The 25,005-nt window shown below is 41.5% G+C and overlaps 1 protein-coding gene across 1 annotated transcript in view; it reads left to right on the forward strand.

Annotated features, from left to right (window-relative positions):
- FAF2 (Fas associated factor family member 2) overlaps positions 1-17,305 on the forward strand; it is a 61,313-nt gene extending 44,008 nt beyond the window's left edge. Inside the window, exons 3-11 of the mRNA XM_007169731.3 lie at positions 1,450-1,584; positions 3,258-3,334; positions 5,718-5,856; positions 7,474-7,559; positions 7,659-7,750; positions 9,158-9,335; positions 10,656-10,827; positions 11,811-11,954; positions 16,468-17,305. Coding sequence (XP_007169793.2) covers positions 1,450-1,584; positions 3,258-3,334; positions 5,718-5,856; positions 7,474-7,559; positions 7,659-7,750; positions 9,158-9,335; positions 10,656-10,827; positions 11,811-11,954; positions 16,468-16,650 — 1,206 coding nt within the window. The 3' untranslated portion in view covers positions 16,651-17,305. The remainder of the gene's footprint in view (positions 1-1,449; positions 1,585-3,257; positions 3,335-5,717; positions 5,857-7,473; positions 7,560-7,658; positions 7,751-9,157; positions 9,336-10,655; positions 10,828-11,810; positions 11,955-16,467) is intronic.
- Positions 17,306-25,005: the final 7,700 nt, after the last annotated feature.

The raw sequence follows: 25,005 nt of genomic DNA on the forward strand, positions 1-25,005 counted from the left end.
AGAGATCAGACCTCCTCTTGTGTAAGGCCAAATTTTTTTACTACACTGGGACAAATATCCATTTTCAGGGGCAGAGTTAGGAAAGGAATGAGACTTTTTACTGAAGATCATCTGTCTGCCAGGAATTGTATTAGAATCTTTGTGTATGGTCACCTCATTAATTTTTCAAATTAACCCTGAGAAGTATTGTTTCTTCATTTTGAGCATGAAAAACTGAGGCACAGAATCCAAGCAACTTTTCTGAGTGCTGGAGCTAGGATTCAGACCTAAGTTGCTCTGCTCCAAAGCCAAGCTTCCATCAAACACCAACCCATCAGGATTGCTCCATTGCACAGCTCTGGGGACACGGTCTACATTGCTTTGTTCTCTGTGGTTGGTTTTCCTTACGCTTGTACAGTGAAGCACCTTGTATCCCAGCCACCCGAAATAACACATACCATCTGAATAAAAGCAGTGAGCTTCCGGACAAGTTCCTAGTACTCCTCTACTGTGTATGAATTCTGGCGCCATCACCACACATTGCCTCCCACCATAGCAAGTTAAAGAAAGGTTCATAACTCTTGCACTGTTGGTGGGAGTGTAAATTGATACAGCCACTATGGAGCACAGTATGGAGGTTCCTTAAAAAACTAAAAATAGAACTACCATACGACCCAGCAATCCCATTACTGGGCATATACCCTGAGAAAACCATAATTCAAAAAGAGTCATGTACCACAATGTTCATTGCAGCTCTATTTACAATAGCCAGGACATGGAAGCAACCTAAGTGTCCATCAACAGATGAATGGATAAAGAAGATGTGGCACATACATACAATGGGAAAAGAAAGGAACGAAATTGAGTTATTTGTAGTGAGGTGGATGGACCTAGAGTCTGTCATACAGAGTGAAGTAAGTCAGAAAGAGAAAAACAAATGCCGTATGCTAACACATATTATATGGAATCTAAGAAAAAAAAAAGGTCATGAAGAACCTAGGGGCAAGATGGGAATAAAGACACAGACCTACTGGAGAATGGACTTGAGGATATGGGGAGGGGGAAAGGTAAGCTGTGACAAAGTGAGAGAGTGGCATGGACATATATACGCTACCAAACATAAAATAGATAGCTAGTGGGAAGCAGCCGCATAGCACAGGGAGATCAGCTCAGTGCTTTGTGTCCACCTAGAGGGGTGGGATAGGGAGGGTGGGAGGGAGGGAGACGCAAGAGGGAAGAGATATGGGAACATATGTATATGTATAACTGATTCACTTTGTTATAAAGCAGAAACTAACACACCATTGTAAAGCAATTATACTACAATAAATATGTTAAAAAAAAAAAAAAAGAAAGGTTCATGAATATATACTCCCTGGTGACCTGTTTTGAAACACCAGCAATGGTTGTCTCATCTCTTCTAGGTTGATTTGAGCATCATTTAAGCTCTTGCTATTCTTTTCTTCTCAGGCTGCTGTACAGGACAGATTGAATGAGCAAGAGGGTGTACCAAGTGTTTTCAACCCACCACCATCCCGACCCTTGCAAGTTAATACAGCCGACCACAGGATCTACAGCTATGTTGTTTCAAGACCACAACCAAGGGCAAGTTATTTCATAGCTGGAATTTCTCCCTTTTTTATCTTAAAAGTTCTTTCACTTGGTTATGTTGATCTCTGTATGATAGGGACAAAAGAAATATTCAGAATATAAACCTGTTAGCTTGACCTAGCTCCTTGGTAGATTTATTGGGTTTATCATTTTTCCTTTATTCCTTAATGAACCAATGAAAGTATCCTTTTTTTTCCTGTTTCTATGCCAGTTATTTGAAGAGTTTTCTGTGCCTTGTTTATAGCACTTCATCTACATGTATTTACGTGTCTAAAAATGTTTGCTACGTGTTTAATAGATCTTCCACTTTTAAGTTAGTGTTTACTGAATTCTTTGTTGCTTCATTTTACTTAATTTTAAGCTACTTCTTGGGAAGTACTTGTAATCTCTGTGGGAGCCTTGGCCATATCTTTGAAATTAGTCTTGAAGGGCTAGCAGCAAGGAGGTGGTTCAGTTAAATTCAGCAGGCATTTAAGAGTGTTCCAAGGTTCTTGATATTTTGCTGTTGGAGATCTAGAGATGAATAAAGAGGCATTCTTCCCTCTTCAAATTATTCACAGTCAAATTAGGGAAGTCAGGTGTGTATTCTGATAGTGAACGCTCCAGAGAACTTTTTGGAGTTTCTTATTCTTGGAGTTACACTCACCTCTTATACTTGGATTTAGAATTTACTCCATCACTCCTTTTTGTGAAGTACTTGATAACGTTTTAAAAATAGTTTCTAAGTAGCTGTTTTGGGGTATTCTGAAGTAGAATAGCACAGATTCCTAGAGCAATTATATGACTCAAAGAGTAGTTCTAGGGAATTCCCTGACGGTCCAGTGGTTAGGACTCTGCACTTTCAGTGCTGAGGGCCCAGGTTCAATCCCTAGTCAAGGAACTAAGATCCTGCAAGCCGTGTGGTGTGGCCAAAAAACAAAAAAAGAAAAAAAAATTTTTTTTTCTTTTTTAAATTAAAAAAAAAGGAGTAGTTCTGTATGTGTTCAATGTTTCTCCAGTTTGTTTTGGGCTTGACTGTGTTTGGGACCCTAATGTCTACTAATGGAGCTCCAGAGCTCTAGAGTTCCCTGGCCATGGACACAGAGGGTCTCAGATTAACACAATATACCATATAAGAAATGCTTTGTAAGCTATAGAGCCCTATATAATTTGCTAATTAATAATAAGAGCAGCAGTAATCAACACTGTTAAAATAATAAGAGTATTACCAAGATTAGCAGCTATTTGGAGATTTATAATTGTGGTTAATACAATTATTTGTCATTTATATACAAATGTCCAAGGTAGCAATAGTGGTTATCTTTCTTGTTATTTCTATATACCACATTTTAATGTATTAATTCTAAAAAGGAAAGAATGAATATTTATGATTTGGGGAGGAAAACTTGCAACTGAATTTGACAGCTAATGTAAGTAGCTGCAGAATAAGTGTTCAAGCAGATTTAATACAAACATTATTGTATAAAAGAAAAATATAATAGTATTAGATGAAGTGAGGTCAAAGGTAGTTGGTTTTTAAGAAGGATGAGGTGGGCCAGGAAAAGGGAACCTTGTTTTGCAGAGGGAGAAATTACATGAAAAGGACAAAAAAGAATGAAAATCTTAACTAGCAATTAAGGTATTAGGGATTGAGAGAATGATATCTAACTTTGTTTTTGGAATTTCAGGGGCTGCTTGGATGGGGTTATTACTTGATAATGCTTCCATTCCGGTTTACCTATTATACAATACTTGATATATTTAGGTATGTACCTTTGTATGTATGTGTTAGTAGTAACAAGGTAGATGTTGGAGCTGAAACATAGACCAGAATAAGGTTTATGCTCTATCAATTTTGGCTTGCCAGTTTGTCATCAGATTGAATACTTTTCCTGAAGTATTCATACAGCATGAAAATATTTTTGGTTTTTCAGACATAACAACAGATGTTATCATTTTCACGAATAAGTCTGCCTCCCTATCCCACATGTTTGTCCCCCTACATTCCCTAGTTAATCTTCACACCCTTTCCTTTCCAACCTCTGTTATCTTTACTAGCTTCACACTCCTTGTAACTTTTACCCTAAATCATTTTACAACTCATAATCCCAATAAATTCTTTTGCTCTGAGATGACCCACTTTCTTCTAGATTCCTCCTATAACAGTTTCACCATTCTAGACACACCTTCTGTACATTTTCCTCTGTCCTGGCAACCCATAGGTTGCTGGCACTGGAACCCTTCCATACGTGTACCCCCTTGCTTCACACTTTCACCTTTCTTCTTAATTCCTTCATGTACCATTTGGAGAGCTCAGCACAGGAAGCTACAGAAAGGCTGGAAAATGTCAAGGGGCCCAGGTTGCTGGCACATCAGACTTGGGGTGTCTGGTCTGGAACTCAGTAGTAGATGAACCCACACCTAGACTTCATGGAGAACTAAAATGTTTTATGGGCATCCACGCCAACAGATAGAGCTAGAACATGTCATCTGGGCCTTGCATACAGGGCATTCTATACCTTCCTCTAAATGTGGGCTAATCTTTGCCTTGCTCTAGGGAGCAGAGCCTGAAGGTAAGGACCCAGCAGCTGCAGAAGTGTTAGGATCAGACAGTACCTAAGAATGGGCATGTAAAAACCTTTAAAATCATAATGAAGTCTGAGTTGACATCTCTATTTTTTTTTAAAAAGCTGATTGTTCTAAATTGTGTTGGCCATTGGAATATATTGTAATGAGAAACAAAAAAATTAAAACCTTTATCCATTCATCAAAATTTGAAAACTTAGAGTAATAAGATAATCCTAGAATACTTGATTTCAGAGAAAGTTATCAAAGCATTAATCTTCTTAAGGATTTCTAATCACTCCCCCACATACACAGCTTCTTACCTTTGTTTTTAATTTGCTCTGGAATGTTTGTGTCAATGAGTTGATTTGATTACTCAGGAGGAATTCCAAGTGAAATCATGTATATATGGGGAATTTGTTAAGGGGATAAGGAATTGGCTCAATATTTGGTAAGGAAGGTATCATAGTTTAGTCAGCTTTTCTATGCTAATATTTCTTCAAGTATATGAATATTGTTTGCTTTCCTTGGGAAAAAATATGCATGGCATGTGTTACTAATTTTAATGCAACTGTATCATCCAAGTAACTTATTTAATGTTACGTAGCACATTGACTTATCAAGCCCCTGCTCCTTTGCCTTTTATGGAAACCCAGGGGATAAATAAATGGTACTATACAAATGTGATAAGATGGGCTCTTTAGAAACAGATGTGTGGTACCATCTTTAACCTTACAGTAACTGCCAGGTCTCCAACTCTGCCAGTGTTGTCTAGATCCATTTTATAACTTCCTCCATGGATGCTATCAACCATAAATCACTGAGCAGAATTTACTTGCCCTGTTGAAGAGCAAGTCAGTCATGACTGCAAGTTTGGATTTGAAGTTCTTGTCCATAATTTGAATAGTTTGGGAATGTGGTGGACTCATAATTCAAAATCCCAGGAGAACAGAAAGGAAAGGGAGAGGCAAGTAGAAGAACCAGAAAGAGATATAGCTCTGTTCTAGAACAGCACTGTCTAATAGAACTTTCTGTGATGATGGAAATGTTCTATATCTGCAGTGTCTAGTGTGGAAGCCACTAGCCACATGTGGCTATTGAGCACTTGAAATGTGGCTGGCGTGAGTGAGGAAGTGAATTTTTAAAATTGTATTTAATTAAATTAATTTTCTTGGTAATTTAGATAGCCACATGTGGCTCGTGGCTGCTGTTTTAGACAGTGCTGTTATGGAGAGTCTGGGGGCACAGCCTGACCTGTGATCTTTTTGGATATTGCGTCTTCCTTTCCCAATTCTTATAGCCCTAAATTTTTCTTCAAAAAGCACTCAAGATTTGTTTAGGCCAGTGTTGGAATTTATAATTCTAGTAATTTGCATTCTTCTTAAACAGGCAGTGGTATAACACTTGCTGCTTTGTGGCTTTTGAGCCAGACTGTACTCTCAGGTTTGATGGTCCACTCACAGACTGGTCACCTCCCTTTGCTGCCATGCCCATGGCTCTGCTATAGGAATCTTTACAAACTGGCCCACTCCATATGCACTACAGTAAGCCGATTCATGTGATATTTATTCCTTCCTCCCCAGGTTTGCTCTTCGTTTTATACGGCCTGACCCTCGCAGCCGGGTCACTGACCCCGTTGGGGACATTGTTTCATTTATGCACTCTTTTGAAGAGAAATATGGGAGGGCACACCCTGTCTTCTACCAGGGAACGTACAGCCAGGTCAGTGCCACAAACCATATAGATGCCAATTTATTGATATGATTCTATCCTCAAAGGAAAGCATAGCCTAGCACTGATCATGTCATTCTTTTATTCAGAAACTTTAAATAGCTTTTTATTGCTTACACAAAAAGAGACCAAGCCCTTTAGCTGGGCCCTCCTTGATCTAATCCCAACCTCCTTTTGAGGTCTTTCCTGCATAACTTGTTTCCCTATACCCTAGGTTCCAGCTGACCATTCCCTTAACATACTCTGTACTTTCCCACCTCTGTGCCTTTGCTTTTGCTTTACTGTTTCCTCTATCTAGAATGCCTTCCTCACATTTTTGCTAATTGGAATCTTGCCCATCTTTCACCAGCTCATGTCACTCCCCTCTTGTACCCTTTCCTAATTGTTGCGCCCTACCCTGCCTACTTGCAATCTAAAATAGTAGTCTTTCCTTTTGTACTTTCATAGTGGTTTTGTTTTTTTTTTAAACATTATAGCAATTTCACATTCTTCCTTATTTTATAGTTGTTTGTGTTAATGTCTTATCTCCTGTACCAGACTGTAAGCTCCTTGTAGGCAAAGCCTAAGTCTTGGATCCCTCACAGAATTGAATAAGGGGATAGACCATAGACTCAAAGCAACACATCTCATTCAACCCAAACCACACAGACATTCGACTGTTGTTACCTCTCAGGGAGCAAAAATTAGTAGTTCTATGGGTGTTGGGCATATCTCTAGTTTACCAGAGAAAAATGTAGAAGTGACACCTTATGCCTGAGGGTGGTTCTGCAGCCTCCAGGATTCCTGGATCTATCTGGAGAAAGAGAAAAATGCTTACTCTTGCTTCCTTCTGTGATTCTCCCACATCTGCTTTTTCCCACTGGCTGCTCCCACCCCACTCAACGAGCATTAAGCACCTACTATATGCCACGCATTGTGCTCAGTGCTAGAGATATAGACGTGAATGAGATGGGCGCCTCTCATACACCCTCTTTGCTGTAATCCTGAGGGTAGACCACCAGTGGTCGTTCAGGAAATCTTAATTAAATTGTAACGTACCTGGGATTCTGCAAATGCAAAAGCATACACAGAAATCTTGGACACTAGCCTTGTCTTTGAGGATCTTTTAAACCCCATGCTCTTTAAAATGCCCTTGGGTCCCTCAGTCCCTCATCCCTGCTTGGTATGTGGCCTTGGATCAGGCTCATCTTCGCAGTATTTTTTATGTTGTAGCTGTAAAGTGGCAAAATTCTCATCTCCCTTTTCAGGTCAGATTCTCCTGTTTATATCTTCCTTTAGATTGTGGGAACAGCTGACTTTTCTGTGATTGGGCGGGGAGGGGGCGTTTTTTTGTCAGCCTGCCTACTCTCATGTGCCTGATAGAATTTAAATCCTAACAACACTAAAAACTTTTTCATTGAAGCTTGTTAGCATGGACTTTCTGTAGGGAGAGAAATGCCAGAGGTATGAAGGTAGGAGCCCAGGAATTTTCTGGTTTTCTTGCTCAGCTTTTTCCCTCATTTCTTCTTTTGTTCCTAAATACATAGCTGTATCCATTAGGACCCTTAGCCTAATTAAAAGTTTGAGGCACAGTCATCATCATAATTTGTGATCTTCTGTTTCTCACAGGCACTTAATGATGCCAAACGGGAGCTTCGCTTTCTTTTGGTTTATCTTCATGGAGATGATCACCAGGACTCTGATGAGTTCTGTCGGTAAGTGGATTGATTTTTTTTTCCCTCTTTTCTGATCTTATCTACTGATAATTTGTAGTAAGCAAGTTCTTCTCATGTCCTCTTCATCCCTCTCCACAGCACCACACTCTGTGCTCCTGAAGTTATTTCACTAATAAACACTAGGATGCTCTTCTGGGCATGCTCCACAAACAAACCTGAGGGATACAGGGGTAAGTCGTGTTTCTTTTGCCTCGTTGAGATTGTTGAGATATCTTTGGAATAATCTGGAAGGACATGCCATTTATTGCATGACTATTCTGTGGCTGACCAATCCTCTCAGCAGTCCTGAGAGATGGGAGTTGTATTACCTCCACTTTATGGTTTAGGAAACAAGCTCAGAGAGTTTAAGCCACTGGCCCAGGATCATACGGTTAGCAAGTTTTGGAGCAAGCTCAGGTCTGTCAGACTCTAGCCCATTCATTACAGTTAACCATTGCCAGAGCCTGTTTTATTTTAAAAAATACCCAGTCCTGGCCAGCAGCTTGCCTTTAATCTTAATGAGCTTTTTACTGAAGAGTTTATTCTTGTCATCAGCAATTTTAGCAGAGCTTCTTGCACAATGAGTTTGAGTACCCTGAGTGCTGATAGGGATTCAGAAAGCTCAGATCTTTGCTGACTATAACTAACTCTCAACTGGAGGTAAATATCTTTAGAAGTCAGTATAAGATATAAAGGCATCTAGTGAAGGAAAATGCTGTTACTTTGCAGCTACTTCTATACAGCAACTTTTGAATATATACTAGCATACCAGGCACTGTGCTAAATCCTGAGAACCAAAGATGCAGCAGATGTTTTGTCTACATCCTAGAATCCGAATTGTTATTCCTGATTGGTTTTTAAACATCTGATAAGTTCCTGCAGTATATGTTTTGCCATTCTCTTAATGGCTTTGGGTGTGAGGAGTGATAAATAGAAGGAGACTAAGGATATTTTTAATAGAAGCTTAAAATCTCTTCTTTCAAATCATAAGGTAAAACAGGTTAAACTCTGTAGTTGTAAAATCTTGGTTATTTGGAAGACCCACTTTCTAAACTCCTTCAGAACAGAAAAGCTAGCCCTTTTATAGTGGGTGGGGGCGGGTGGGACATAGGAAAAGGGGGTAAGGAAGGGATTGGATAAGAGGAACAAAAGACAGGGAAGATGATGGTGGAGATCCTCACCAGTAACATAAAGCTTGAGACTTGCAGCCTTGTTCCCTTTAGGCTTGACCCCGACACAGGGGAAAATTATGCTGAGCAGTAGCCAGAGTCTTTGTAGATCCTTTTCCTTCCATCAAATAGACATTGTTCTTGAACTCTACAGCCTGCCCTAGCATCATCATGACAACCACACCCCACCAGAAAAGCCTGTCCTACTCTAATCAAATTACCTGGGAATAGGGACACAAATATATAACAATAACAGCAAAAAGATTGAGAAACTAGGAGGGAAAAAGGTAGGCAGGGAATAAATGACACCTCCCTTCTTTCCCAACTGAGACCAAAGCAGTTCTCTCTTGCTTGTTGTGTAAAATCTAAGAATTAATCTGTTTTATCCCTAAGTCCTGCCCTTGATCTTTTGGGTCTTCTTTCTGTCAGTCTCGCAGGCTTTAAGAGAAAACACCTATCCATTCCTGGCCATGATTATGTTGAAGGATCGGAGAATGACTGTGGTAGGACGGCTAGAAGGCCTCATTCAGCCTGATGACCTCATTAACCAGCTGACATTTATCATGGATGCAAACCAGACTTACCTGGTGTCAGAACGCCTAGAGAGGTACAGGGGAGTTCCTGTCTGGAACTGAGACCAGCTGTAGACTTGGGTGCCTTACCTGGGGCTCCACAAATCCTGACTTCTTCTCTGTTAGGCAACTTTAAAAGCCTTGTCCATTTAGTGTTAAAATATTTATATATTTTGACCTAAATAACTCCATCAGATCATCTTTTCTTGGAGATGTGATTCAAAATAAAGACAGGACTCTATGCTCAGGAATGTAAATTGTGTCATTTAAAATAGCTGAGCATGATATAAAGAACTTAAATGTAAAAAATGAGGAATGGTTATAACTTGGTTATAACTCCTCCCCCATCACATAAGTAATGTACATTAATTAATGTAGAAAGTTCAGGAAACATAGAAAAGCACAGAAGAAATTTTAAATCACTCATAGTCCTACCACCACTTTTAACATTCTGGGATGTTTTCTTTTAATTTTTTTTTTTTTAATTTTTTTTATTTTTTTTAATTTTTATTTATTTATTTATTTATGGCTGTGTTGGGTCTTCGTTTCTGTGCGAGGGCTTTCTCTGGTTGCGGCAAGCGGGGGCCACTCTTCATCGCGGTGCCCGGGCCTCTCACTATCACGGCCTCTCCTGTTGCGGAGCACAGGCTCCAGACGTGCAGGCTCAGCATTGTGGCTCACGGGCCTAGTCGCTCCGCGGCATGTGGGATCTTCCCAGACCAGGGCTCGAACCCGTGTCCCCTGCATTGGCAGGCAGACTCTCAACCACTGCACCACCAGGGAAGCCCTCTTTTAATTTTATAGACACAGACACACACACTCCTACATACATACACAATTTTTTGGAGAGAAAAAGAAATATCCCAAAATGTTACAGTGTTTTCTCTTTGATTAGTAGAACTCTGAATAAGATGTTTCTATATTTTTCACATCTTCTAAAATGTGTGTATGTGGTTTTTTGGTTTTATGAAAGCAACATACACAAAAATGTTGTAACCCAGAAAGGTATTTACCTATAAAATATGATCCCGAAAAAAAAAAAAAAAAATATGATCCCGCTGATCATCTTATGGCAATAATATTGTGTTACTTCTGTTAGGACTGGGGGGAAAGGATAGTTTTACATGGAAAGTTAAAAAGAGAGGGAAAAGCTTGCCATTTTTCTGCCAAATTAAAGTAAGAAAAGAGATGGCTTATTCACATTCTGCATGAAAATCTGAATCCCTTATGGTAGTGTTAACTGGTCATCTGCCAAGATTGTCAACCTTTTTAACCCCCTAAAAAATTTCAATATAAGAAAACACAGAGCTTTGTGAGATTTATTTTTTCCCTCTATGCTTTTGATCTGTCCACAGGGAAGAACGAAACCAGACCCAGGTGCTGAGACAACAACAGGATGAGGCCTACCTGGCCTCTCTCCGGGCTGACCAGGAGAAAGAGAGGAAGAAGCGTGAGGAGCGGGAGCGGAAGCGGCGGAAGGAGGAAGAGGTGCAGCAGCAGAAGCTGGCAGAGGAGAGGCGGCGGCGGGTGAGGGGCCTGTCTTATTTACTTCTGCTGACTCCCACACTGGTCTTTTCTCCAGTGTGAAAGGGAAAAACTAGGTGATAGGATTGTGAGGGATTTAAATTCTCCATGCCATTTTAATATTTACTACATTTTCACAAAAAGTATTTTTTAATTGTTTAAAAAGTTTATTAAAACAAATACAAGTGTAAGTAAAAGTTAGGCAGAACAGCTCTGTTCCATGAAAAGTAAGTATAAATAGATAATAAGCAATTCAATATGCTAATTCACAGCAGTAGATTTTAAGCATTCATTCTTTTTTTTTTTTTAATAAATTTTATTTATTTATTTATTTTTTGGCTGCGTTGAGTCTTCGTTGCTGCACGCGGGCTTTCTCTAGTTGGGGTGAGCGGGGGCTACTCTTTGTTGCAGTGCACAGGCTTCTCATTGTCGTGGCTTCTCTTGCTGCGGAGCACGGGCTCTAGGCGCGTAGGCTTCAGTAGTTGTGGCTTGCGGGCTCTAGAGCTCAGGCTCAGTAGTTGTGGCGCACGGGCTTAGTTGCTCCGCGGCATGTGGGATCTTCCCGGGCCAGGGCGCGAACCTGTGTCCCTTGCATTGGCAGGCAGATTCTTAACCGCTGCGCCACCAGGGAAGCCCAAGCATTCATTCTTAGTACCAGTGTTTAGCTCATCTGACATTTTATTCATCATCTTGTTTCATTGCATATTGCTGCTTGATTATAGCCAGGGTCTTTTAGTCATTCCCTTTTTTCTAAAAGTTACATACCTTAACATAATCAATAAATAATACATGTGATGCAGTATGTAATCAAATAAATATAATTTGAATTAGGGTGTTTCTGACCCTTGCCAAGAAGTTTTTCTTCTGATACTGGTCATTAATTTTTCGTCTGACTGCCCAGTAAACCTACATGATGTGATTGTGTTTCTTGTTTCCTTGTTCCCTAATTGGAGCCATAGCCTCACCTTTGCTTTGTGTCTCTACAGAATTTACAAGAGGAGAAGGAAAGGAAGTTGGAGTGCCTGCCCCCGGAGCCTTCCCCTGATGACCCTGAAAGTGTCAAAATCATTTTCAAATTACCCAATGATTCTCGAGTAGAAAGACGATTCCACTTTTCACAGTCTCTAACAGTAAGAACTGCCTAAGTTGTGTGAAGTGTATATAAAGTCTGGGCTGTCTGGGCTGTAGATATGGAAACTTTTAAAGACTCTCAAGAGTGTTGTTGCTATATCTGCTGCTCTGATGAACAGGGGAGGAAGGAGGTGGGGCAGAGAGAAGAGTGCACTGAATTATTGTAGGTTCCTTCAGGTCTAGCTGCCAACTCAAAGCAGTTATTAAGGTTTCATTTTATCATGTTTGAGCTCTGCTAAGAAGAAAAGATACCTTACCAAGAAGTCCCACAAAAGACTTGTGTGTTGGAGGTGGGAGGCTCTTCCGAGCTGCTCGACTTGCATTGGCTCTAGAATACCACCAGAACCCCTTGCTGTGTAGAAAAAGCTCTATCCCCGCTGCCCTAGAAGGACTGGAATTACACAACTGAATATAAGTGCATGTGCAGCTTGCATGCAGTTGTCACTCTTTTCTTTCTACTCAGCCCATTAGAAGCCCCACTTAGTAGGGCTACCTTGTATATCTGGTGTCCATAGGTAAATAGTGTTTGTCATTCCATAAGGATGTAGTTAAAAGCAGAGACTCAGAGTCTCACAGAATGAAGATCAAATTCTCATTGTTCCAGTGTTAATAGATGTGTTTCCTTGGTCAGTTTACTTAATCTCTAAGCCTCAGTTTCTTCATCTGTAAAATGGGTATAATAATCACTCTCTAATAGGATTGTTAGGATTAAGTTCATATGTAAAGTGCTCAACATTGTGCCTGGCTCACAGTAAGCATTCAAACGCTATTGTTTTTGGTATTTATTATCAGAAGGAAGTTCCTGTTTATACTGAGCGTTGGTAAGTTGCCTTTCCAAGTTTACAACTATAATAGATTCTGCCATTTCCCTGATCATTTGAAATAATCAAGAATAAACTGCATAATAGAAATGTGGATGCTCTGTAGTCAGGTGCGGCTGGGTAGCACATTCATTACTTCTCCTGTTTAACTGGAAAACATTGGACAAGTTACAGAGTCTCTTATAGGGCCTCAGATATACCCCGTATGTAAAATGGAAATATAACCTGTCCTCTGATAACATTAAACTGAAGGTATGTCAGTCACTGTTCTAGGCACCCTAGGGGTTATGCAGGTGAGTAAAGCGTGGTTCTGGAATTCATGGAGCTTACTGACCAGTAAGGAATGTAAGACGATTCAAAGAGCTAATTCAGAGTAAAACGTTGTGAGGCATCCTGGTGAGAGAGAAACAATGGCTTCCTCATTTTATTTGTTTATCTCTCATTTATACATTGATTTATATGGGGGAAGGTGCTCACATCTCTAACTTTGTATTTTTTAGTTGGGAATAACATGAATGAGCCTCACACAGGACCTAGCATGTAGTAGATGGTTTCTAAATGTTCATTCCCTTTCCTTGATGTGTTACCTAACTACTGTTTTCTGTGTGGGTATTAGCTTGCAGCCATGTTCACTGACAGTTTCTCTGTAGTATGCCCAAGCGCTTATGGAGCTTTTACTCCCCAAACTCTCATTATCATTTTGTATATGAAAAGCCTAACCAAAATTTCCTCTCTTGAGAGTTTTGGAGGAAAATCTATTAGAATTGTGGAATAGAATAGACTTTTAGCCAAAGGGGAACCAACCCATTTGTTAAATATTTAATCCTTGTAGGCTTTTTAAATACGTTCACACTAAAAGTTATTTTTTAAAGAAGAAAAAAACTTCAGATGGAGAGAAATAATTAGTAAATGGGGACAAGGGTCAGATGGGGAAGAAAGAAGTGTAAGAGGAGAGGTGTATTGGCAGTGCTGGCCTTTCGTTTGACATTCATAGAGTTAATAACATGTAACTGAATAATGAGTTACAGTTTTTTAGTGCTCTTGCAGACTTCGTGTGATCTTCCTGTGAGCTCTACCCTTTATAAATATTCTCAATGAGTGAATGTTCAGCGAAATGCTAAGTTTGTGCATGATGCCCAGCTCTTGACAGGGGTTAAAGGCAAGGATAAACTGTAGAAAAATCTCTAGCCTTCAAGAGTGGGCAGAAAAGTGGCAGCTGACTTTCTCCTAAATGAATGCATGTAAGAGAGAAACTAAATTATACTCAGCCCAGAAATCATTTTTCTATCCATTATGAACCAAAAGGGACCTGTAGAGGTGATTTCGTCTGTTTCCTGATGGTATTGGCGCATTGCCAATGATAAACAGAAAATACCAGTGTTGTATCAGTGTTGAGTATTGTCAAGCAGTGACTGAAAAGGAAGCAAGATATTTTGCCCTTCTGTAAAACCCTTGTTGGGTTCATACCAAGAATACTTGATGCAAGTCTAACTGATGCATCTCAAGAAAAGAAAAGGAGAATGAATGTTAATGGAAATTGCAAAGACAGACAAAGGAACTGAAAGTGATTAAGGTTGATGGACCAAAATATGAGAATTTTGTAAAATCATGAATGGATTAAGTGAGAGGAAAATGAATTTACTCCTTAAATGGATTTGTAGCAATAGCCTCTTCAGGCAGAGGGGAATAAACTTACGAGAGGTGGAACAAAAAGGAAATAGAAATAGATTCCCTCAAAAAAGTAAGGGTAACTTGAATGGGGTGCTCCTGAACTTTGGGATGGACCTGAAGGAGGTTAGCAGTGCCCTTCACTGCACATCCCTTAGAGTCTTGTTAAAAACAGAATTTGAGATAAAGAGGACCATAGACCAGATCCAGGGTGCCTGTTCTTAATGTGTGGCGTTAAGAGACAGGGGAGAATAAGAATTTACCTTACCTTGCCAGATCCAGACCAGAGTGAAGAGGGCTTTCTCACAGAAGAGAGTCTATGTGGAGGGTGTCAGATCTCGATCAAGTGAAGGAGGTGTGCATATGTGGGGGCACCCAGTGCAGAGAAGTCAGAGCCCAAGTGTCCTGGGGTGGGTGTTAAATCCAGAACCAGGTAAGGAGGGTGTACATGAGGAGAGGGGAATCAACTTACGGCTCTCAGTATACAGGGGGAAATAAAGATATAGATGCATATATGTATGTACACATTGTCTGGCTTTCTCCACAGAGAGTGCTTGGGAACATCAGCACCCCAACAGCAATGAACATACCTAGCACCTAGATCATGGTTGTTATTTATTTATTTTCTGTTTTTTCGTTTTTGGCCGCACCACACAGCATGCAAGGTCTTAGTTCCCCAACCAGGGATCGAACCCATGCTCCCTGCAGTGGAAGCGTGGAATCCTAAACACTGGACCTCCAGGGAATTCCCTAGATCATGGTTTTTAAATAACATTGTCCATTAAGAAGAATCACGGTTCCTTGGAGACATGGCTGATTCCAGGACTGGGACAGGGAAAATACAAGATTAGCCTGGAACACCTTGTGCCACAAAGCAAGGAATTAGTCAAAGAACGATGGAGACATGTCAGAAAGACACAGAGGCCAGCTTGATTGGGCTCCTCGGACTCCATCTGAAACAGTTTGAACATTAGAACCTATTGAATAAAATAGGAAAGCATGGCCCTATATTAATATAAATAAATAAATTGAAGAAAGTTTGAGGAGCCGAATGTCTCCGTAGTTTCAGAGTACCTCCCCACAAAATACTCGTTAATAACAGAGGAGAAAAGACTAACTTAGAGTGGAGAGGCCTGGCAGGCACCATCTTAATCAAGTGGTCACAGTGGACATCACAGGTAATGGAGCAAAATGAAATTCTACTCCACCTGAATAGGATGCATTGAGTAGAGCACAGCATCATTTCTGTAATACTCCTGTCAAAGATGCATAACTGGAATCTAATCATGAGTAAACATCAGATAAACGAATTGAGAGACAAAGTAACTGACCAGTAATCTTTAGGAGTGTCAAGGTTATGAAAGTCAAGGAAATCCTGAGGATTTGTTCCAGGCCAAAAGGAGCAGACTTAGGAGATGGTGACAACTACTAAATGCAATATACAATTTAAAACTGGATCCTTTTGCTATAAAAGGCAACTGCCAAAACTTGAATGGGGCCTGAATAAAAATTTAATGTACATTATTATATTACAGTAATAATGTATCAGTTAAGTTTCCTGATTTTGAGGGTTGTATTATGAAGGTGATTGCCCTGTTTGTAAGATATACACAAGTGTTCTGGGGTGATGGGACATTCAGTTGGTAGCTCGCTTTCAACTGGTTCAAAGAAAAAATTCTGTACCTATGCTTCCAACTTTTCTGTAACTCTTGATTATTTGTAAGTTAAAAATGTTTAACTTTATATCAGACAGGTTTTCAAAAAAGAAACAGATGGGTCAATTCAGAGTAGGACTAGCATTGGGCTGTGTAATAAATCTCTTAAAAGAGCTACCCGACATGTTTGCTCTGTGAAATGGATCGACTTTGAAGTGGAATTTCAATCTAATGTGATTACTTCATATCTCCAAGTTACCCTGGGGAGAGCTGGGTATATTTGATTTCATGGTTGTGTGTGTGTTTGTCTTTTTCTCACTGCCCTTCTTTTTCTATAGGTAATAGAAAATTACCTTCTTTTTCTGCAGGTAATCCACGACTTCTTATTCTCCTTGAAAGAAAGCCCTGAAAAGTTTCAGATTGAAGCCAATTTTCCCCGGAGGGTGCTGCCCTGCACCCCTTCAGAGGAGTGGCCCAACCCCCCCACGCTGCAGGAGGCCGGACTCAGCCACACAGAAGTTCTCTTTGTTCAGGACCTAACAGACGAATGACACTTTTTCTTCCTCTCCTTTTCCACCCCGATCCCTAAAAGAAATGGAAAAAAAAAACAAAAAAATAAGAGAGAGAAATTCATATTATTATTATTATAATACAATATTTTTTTTAAAAGACTGCTGCATCCTAAGGAAGGATCAGAAACCATGCTGCCTGCAAAAGTCACCACCTTTGTGTGCACGCGAGGTTAGCAGTGAACGTTCCTGCTGGCAAGCCCACCCTTCCCTACTGCCTCTGCACCACACACCTTCCAATGAAAGGAGACTCTTCACCTCCAACCCAGCCGTTGTCCCAACTGGGGAAGGGGACATTCCCACTAGATCTCATTCATTCTTGCTTTTATGGAAAATAAAAGTGAAAAAACCTCCAACAACCAGCTACTGCAGCATCTCCTGAGGACTTGCTTCTTCCACCTCTGGAGAAGAGAGGGAAGGGAAGGCACAGAGCAGAGATGTTCCTTGAACTTCCCACAATTTATGAAAAACTTTAAATTTTTTTTGTTGTTGCTTTGTAATGACCAAAGGAATGAGGCTGACATAGGTGTATTTTTTTTTCCTTAACATCATTTGATAAAGAGCCATTTCTTAAACCCATGAGTTCTTGCCCTGGGCTCCTTAGCCCACAAGAGTGTAATAAAGGTGTCCCAGGCTGGTTTGTGCTTATTTCTGCCATTGTCCCTCTCACGTTCCCAGAGAGGTTCTTTTTGGTCCAACTCTTGCTGTCCTTTCTTGCCGCCTATGCACCCCACTTGGTACAATGGGAGGAAATCTGGGTTTGTAGCCCTACAAAGGCTGTGTATGTACAGATACACCCATATACATGGTATGAACTCCGTGTAGACTAACCTATATGTACAACTGCAGCTTTTCCTTGGAATCTGGACCAGGTGGTCATTATGGGATCTGAACCAAAGGATATGTGTTCTGACATGTGCATGCTATTCCTGCCCAGCCCTGAGCTTTCCTGAATTGCCAAGCTTGGTGCCTTTCCCGAGGACTAGCAGGGTCTGTGGTGGAACCAGCAGAACCATGGGAGAGTACCCCGCCTGTCTCACTGGGAATGTGGTGGTGGTGGTGGTGGTGTTTTAAGGGTTGAAAGAACCGGAGGCCTTGAAGGGAGCCAAGACAGAACTCAGCCTGTGTAAAGTGTCGGAAGGCACATTTCAGTTTTTGATGTAGCCACCTGCTGGGGGCAGTTTTATCCTCTCCCTCTATTGCTGTGTTGAAGCAGTAGGGGTTTTTCCCTCTGATGTCTCATCTGTGGTTGAGTTTATGGTAATGGGTACTGGGGTCAGGCCATGTATTCACAGATGTCAGCGTGAGCTGACAAGTATTCCAAAGTGTTCTGTAGCTAGACTTGCAGAACTTGTAACACTGCAACCTACTGAAGTTACTGAAGTTATTGCAGTTCCCTAGCATGCTGTGAGGCCAGGGGTTCATGTCAACATAAAGCATAACTTGCTAGATTTGCAGCCTCCAAAGGCTTTCTCTTAGCTAAAACCTAAGGACCATTCTTTTAGGTAGCAGTGATGTGACTGCTCTTCTCTGCCACCCTTAGTGGTTGGGGTAAACACCAAGGGGCAGGGTGAGGAGCCCCATGGGTATCACCTGGGGAGCCTGAGAATTTCCCAGTGGCCTTGGCACAGGTGTCTACAGCACCATCTCCAGGAAACTTTAATTCTGCTCCTGGCTGCCTGTTTTTCTTTCACTTTGTTTCCTGCTGTCCCAAGTCCAGATGAGTGGGAAATCGCTTTCCGACTGTTGTCATAAAATGTGTCTGGAGTGACTAAGGATAAACCATGTTCTCCACTCTACCTTTTGCAAAGTCTGCTTCCTGCTGACAACCATGCAAAGATGAATTTTTCCACTTAACTCAGAGCCACCCTCCCTGTCTGGAATGCAGAGCTGTTTCCCTGCATAGGAGGGTATTAAGGACCTTCACCAGGCTGGGTGTACCAAGTATCTTTTCCACACCTCTTCGGGAAGTTGTAAATTTTTTTCTTAATAATTCAATCTGCATCTTATTCTATGATGTGCACTTTACGCCTCTTGCCTTTTGATAACTTGTCCAGTGAAGGAGGTCAGATGCCAGAGTATTAAAGTCTATTCGTGTTGGTACAACTCTTGGGATGGCCTGTCCATTTACTTTAGTTTTCAAGAGACTCCACCTGAAACACATGCTTCTTCCTAGTGTTGAAACACCCCTGCTTTACTCAGTCCTGGTTCCTGTCTTCATGCTGACCTAGACCTGCTGCCTAGGTGCCATCTCCTTTCCTCCATGAAAGATGCACATTTTGTCAACACCAGTACAATCTGTATGTTACTCCCAAGGACCTCAGAACTTGATGGGACCTGCAAGTGAGAAAATACTGAGAAGCCAGTGATCTGCAAGCATTTGCTCTTCTTTCCAAATCACCTCCTGATTATTTCAGCTGTTGTTTCCAAATGGCAAGTCATCAACTAAACAAAAACACTTGTTTCCAGCTTTGTTCTGTACTCCCAAGACTAGATTCAGCTGAATTTCCATAGGAAATGACCAAGCAAAGATACCTAATTGAAGTCAGTCGAATTTCTGCAGCCTCAGTCTTTTCTTTCACTTCTGCAGAATTTCCTGCAGCAAATACTTCTTTCTCCTTGCTTGTTTCCACTATGATGTTTGGATAAGAGATGGCCAATGGAGAATATTTCTTTAAAAAATAAAAGCTAAAAAGAACCTAGAATCTTCAACTGAGCAGTCATGAAAATTGCTAATGGTGCCAAGGCCAAGGAAAAAGTTACAGAAAATGACTGTGGGAAGGAGTGATAACCACCAGAATGCAAAATCAGGAGTGTATTATCTGGTGCTTGAACAAGGAGCTCCACTTTACAACTGGTTTTTTTTAGGACTTGTGAGGGATGCAGCAACAGGAAATCCATCCACAAAGGATGCAGTGCCCCAACTTGTACTGCACCTGAATAGTTACGTGATAATTTACTGAAGAAATCTAGTGTACTTTAAATTTTTTTCATAAAAGTTTACATTGTATTGTAGGTTAACATTAAATGTTTTATAACAAAAATTTCCTAACAAGTTGTGGGTCTTTCTGTCTAGGGGAGATCTGGTGGATGTTTCTCTGTCTGAAGGCAAGGTTGAAAAACACCAGGAGAGGGAACAGAGGGAACATTGCCAAGAAGCAAGGAGTTAAAACAGACCTTCTACAATGTGTTCCTGTGGAAAATGGCAGCTCAGGCAGTGTGCTTTAGTAGAAGGAGCTGGCAGATCTGGGTTCAAATTGGGGCTCTGTCATTTGTCAGCCTTATGACCTCAGACAAGTTTTTTAGCTTCCATGAGCTTTAGTTTCCCCAACTGAAAAGTTAACACCATCTGCCTCAGGATAAGCTTGTAGATTAAAAGATTAAATCAAGTAAATGAAAAAAGAAACCTTAAAAAAACGTATATGAAGCACCTGACACAGGTGTCATTAAGTATTTGTTCCCCTTTCTCTAAGGAAGTGTATTTTGAAGGTATATTTTCTGGCATTAATAACTATCAGTTTCTTAAGGCATGTCATTTCTCCTGCCAGAACAGACCCATGTCCTTGCAAATGAGTGGCAAGAGAAGAGTCACTTTGGATCTAACAGATTCTGGACTATTGGAACTATGCTCCTAGGTAATTTTGCTCATATTTTCATTTCTGAGAGGAAATTTAAGCCTCAGTTCTTTGCCTTTCTCTTTCCCACTGTCTGTCCTGGGCAAAGAACTCATTTCTGTGAGTATGGATTCTTGTCACCTTCAGAGTCTGCCCTGTTGCTTATCCAAAGTTGTGTAGGTGGGTATGCGTGTGTTGGTGTGTATATAATTTTTTTGAATGCACATCTTAAGTGTAAACTAGAATGTCTTCTTCGTCTAGTAAGTTTTCAAGAAGAGTTTATTCACCTTAGGTCAGAATCCACTAAAAATGAATACTTTGCAATTGTGAAGCTTACATATAAAAATTTTGCCATCGATTAATAGAGTCAAGGAAGATGCAGACTCTGATGCCAGATACACCTGGTCTCAAATCCTGACTGGGGCTGTGATTTTGGCCAACTAACCTCAACTCTTTAGGCTTCAGTTTCATCATCAGTAAAATAGGGCCAACTGTACCATTTCCATGAAGACTCAGTGAATTGCTGCTGCAGATTGCCTGGCACATAATAAGTGTTGGGTAAAAGCTCCTATTACTGTTTTCCAGTTTGTAGTTTGCACCCTGCTAGCAATTCACCCCATATGGATCAAGGAAGGAGAGAAAAAGGGGAGGGTTGAGGCTTTGCTTATGGGCAAATAGTGCCCGACACTTTTTTCTTGACACACTTCCATCGTTGCAGTTGGAACTCCGTGCGTGCTTTTACCTTGATGGAGCCACAAGCCCCGGGCCCCCAGAGTCCCTTCCTCTTGCCTCTTCTGCCACTTTGATGCACTGTCCTCCAGGGCAAACTCCCAAAGCACACGCCATCTGTTTGGTCTACTTTATCCTGTTCTGGTTGCTACTGGCCATTCTCCAGATGTTGGCAACTGATACTTTGCACCAGCAACCTCAATGACTCACGTCTACATATTTGGATTTCCTAAAATTCCAGTTCTTCCGCTCCTGATTTGCCTTGTGTGGCAGCTGAGTATGGCGGGATGTGGCTTTGGAGTCAAATCTGGATTTGAAACTGCTGCTTACGGATTGATCTAGGGCAAGTTTCCTCCTACGTGAACCTCATGGCAGTACATCCTTGCAAAAGTCCAGGTGCCATTTTGGGGGGTTGGGGGTGTTTTTTATGTTTTGGCTGCACCGAGTAGCTTTCAGGATCTTAGTGCCCCAGCCCCCGGCAATGAAAGTGCCAAGTCCTAACCAGTGGACCACCAGGGAATCCCCTCCAGGTGCCATTTAAATGAGCTGGTATCTGTGAGTGCCTGGCATTGGGTAGATGGACACTTAGATGAGTGGTCGCTTCCCTCCCTCCTATGCCAGCAGTCCCCTGCTTTGAGTGTGGCCTTCACTCAGAACTACTTCACCCTCAGGACTTCAGAACCAATCCCTCTCACCACAGCTGTTATCACTCCAACTCCACTGTCCCTACTCTGCCCTCAAAGCCCTCCTGTCCCTTCACCCTCGTTTCAGTCTCCCTACTGGCGTCATCTTGGCTTCACACCTCTCTCCACCACAAGCCAGTACTGACTGTCGCAATTCCCAAAGTAAACTCAACCGTTTGATTTCTTTCCTCTTGCTCCTTCAGCTGCAGAATCCTAGCATGTATCACAGTGAGTTGAAGAGCCCTGGGGGTTGGTGCCCACTCCTTTGATCCAGCTCGAGGAAACCCTATGCATTTCTACGCCATAGGCACTGCTTCACTGTGTCCCCCTTTCTCAAGTCCAAGCCCGCCTGCATCCTCCTCGCTCTAAGCCCACTGCAACATCTTACTTCCTGAGAAAACTGAGGTCTTGTCACAGAACTTCCTCATCTTCCTTTTTCACCTCAAAATTGTTCTGTGATGTCACCTGCTTCCTGTTTCTCTTCTGTCTTGTGGGTGTATTTTCTTTTAAAAGAGATATAATTTACACCCAGTAAAATGTCCAGCTCTTAAATCCACAGCTTGATAAAATTTTACCTAAGTGTACACCAAAACCAAGATGCAGAACACCACATTACCCCAGAAAGTTCCCTTGTGCACCTTCCCAATCAATAGCCTCTCAGACATAACCAACTATTCTGACTTTTCACCATAGAAGTTTTGCCTGTTCTTAAACTTTGTATAAATGGACTCCCTATGTGTGTGTGTGTGATTTTATAAGTTGTTTTCATGATGAAATTTTAGGAAGTTCAAAGAAACAGAAAAATGTATTATACCACACTGTCTAGAGATGTCCGCTGTTAATATTGTGATGTATATCTTCCCAGACTTTTCATTGTATATAAAAACATTTTTAATACAGAAATGGGATAATATTGTAAATACTGTGTTATCTCTATTTCACACATTCTTCTATATCTTTTTTAATGGCTATGCAGCATTTCACTGAATGGCTGCACCATAAATTGATCAAAAGCCTATTATGACACTTAGGTTGCTAAGGTTTTTGTTTGCTTTTATCTAATAGATTATCTAATAGATTGATAAACATCCCTGTAGCTAAATATGCACATCCACGTTTATTTTCTCAGGAAAAAAAATTTTTAGTAGTGAAATTACTGAGTCAAAAAGGAATGGAGGGCTTCCCTGGTGGCGCAGTGGTTGAGAGTCTGCCTGCCAGTGCAGGGGACACGGGTTCGAGCCCTGGTCTGGGAAGATCCCACATGCCGCGGAGCAACTGGTCCCGTGAGCCACAATTACTGAGCCTGCGCGTCTGGAGTCTGTGCTCCGCAACAAGAGAGGCCGCGATCATGAAAGGCCCGCGCACCGCGATGAAGAGTGGCCCCCGCTTGCCGCAACTGGAGAAGGCCCTTGCACAGAAACGAAGACCCAACACAGCCATAAATCAATAAATAAATTAATTTTTAAAAAAAGGAATGGAAATTTTTACTTTTTAAAATGTTTGTTATCTCCAAATTGTAGTGCAGAAAAGTTATTTATACTCCTATCAGCAGTGTGTGCTCAGTCTCCCATCTGTGTCATGATCGCCAGATCTTTACCAAAAACTATCCCCTTTTCAACTGCTTGGATTCTTTATCTTCCACCAAAAACTGTTTGGCATCTCCTCCCTTACAAAATCTTAATCTTGCTTTACCCACAAGTCACCACCCTGTCTCCTTCCCTGCCAAGATAGTTTGCACAACCAGCCTCCACTTCTTTCTTAACCTCCTGTTAATTATACTTTCATCTCCACTGACTGTCTCTTATGGTCACCTGTGAACTCTTTTTTTTTTTTTTAATAATGTATTTTTAATTTTTCATTTATTTATTTTTGGCTGCGTTGGGTCCTCGTTGCTGCACGCGGGCTTTCTCTAGTTACGTGAGTGGGGGCTACTCTTCGTTGCAGTGCGCGGGCTTCTCATTGCAGTGGCTTCTCTTCTTGTGGAGCACAGGCTTCAGTAGTTGTGGCACGCGGGCTCTAGAGCACAAGCTCAGTAGTTGTGGTGCACAGGCTTAGTTGCTCTGTGGTATGTGGGATCTTCTTGGATCAGGGCTCGAACCCGTGTCCCCTGCATTGGCAGGCAGATTCTTAACCACTGCACCACCAGGGAAGTCCCACCTGTGACCTCTTAATTACCGTTTTCATTGGCCTCTTACAAGACCTTTCAGAATGTAGAAGTCGCCCAGCTGGTATTTGACACAGAGTAAGTGTCGCCTTGTTTCCATTCCCACAGGTTGGGGGTCAGAATATGTAAACGAGGTTAAAGAATTCACACTTTACCCTGAAGGCCATTGAGCGGCTTTAAACAAGGGATTGGGGTTTTAGAAAGCTGATTCTCCAGTGGGGAGACTGGATGGGAGGGGGCAAGATGGCAGGCAAGACAAAGAAGTGACATGATAAGAGTCGTGGATCAGGAGCGGCCTGGGGATGGAGAGAGTCTAATGATGGACTGAGCACTACTTAGGAGGAACAGTGGCCAAGACTCGGAGGCTGATTAGATATGGAGGGTCAAGGAGAGGGAGAAATTGAGGATGGTTTCCGACAACTAAATTTAGAAACAAAAGTAGTCGCTGGTGATCTTGGCTGGTGCTATTTCAGTGGAGGAGTACAGTGTCAGAGGCAGAAGTAATGCATGAGAGGTGAAGTGGAAAGATCGAGTATAGGCAGCTCTCACAAAATTTGTCAGTGAAAGGTATGGGGGGAAATAGGAGCCAGGACTGAGGAAGAGTTATTGTTTTAAGGTAGGAGAGACTTCATTATGTTTAAATGCTAAAAACAATGAGATTTTAGAGAAAGAGGTTGAAGATACACAGAGAAGGGATAATAGAGAAAGATGCCACTGGAGTGGTGGGAGGCAATGGCTTTAGGAGGAAGGATGGGAGCAGAAGTCAGTGCATTCTGACTTCTGGAATGTAGGTTTGAAGGCAGAAGCTGAGGGTGTCCCCATGTGATAGTGTCTGTTCTCTCTGTCAGGTTGGGGGGAAGTGATGGGCCAGAGGTCTAAGAAGACTGGGGAGATTTAAAATAGCTGTTTTAGAGAGCAGGACAGAGTAGAGGAAGACTCAGAAGTCTGTCTCAGCAAACTGAGGGCCCAGGCGAGACTGAGACCAGAATACACGGTGGGAATATGCACAAAAAGTCACTAGTCTACCTCCCTCACTGCTGCTGATTTCTTTCTGAAAACAGAGGTCACCTGGGAGCATTCAGAGGCTCTCAGTTCCCCAGCCTAGAAGTTGGGGCCTCAATTCTAGGGCCCTGATGGAACTTCATAA

The sequence above is a fragment of the Balaenoptera acutorostrata genome, chromosome 2, assembly GCF_949987535.1.
Source record: "Balaenoptera acutorostrata chromosome 2, mBalAcu1.1, whole genome shotgun sequence".
Taxonomy (NCBI): Eukaryota; Metazoa; Chordata; class Mammalia; order Artiodactyla; family Balaenopteridae; genus Balaenoptera; species Balaenoptera acutorostrata.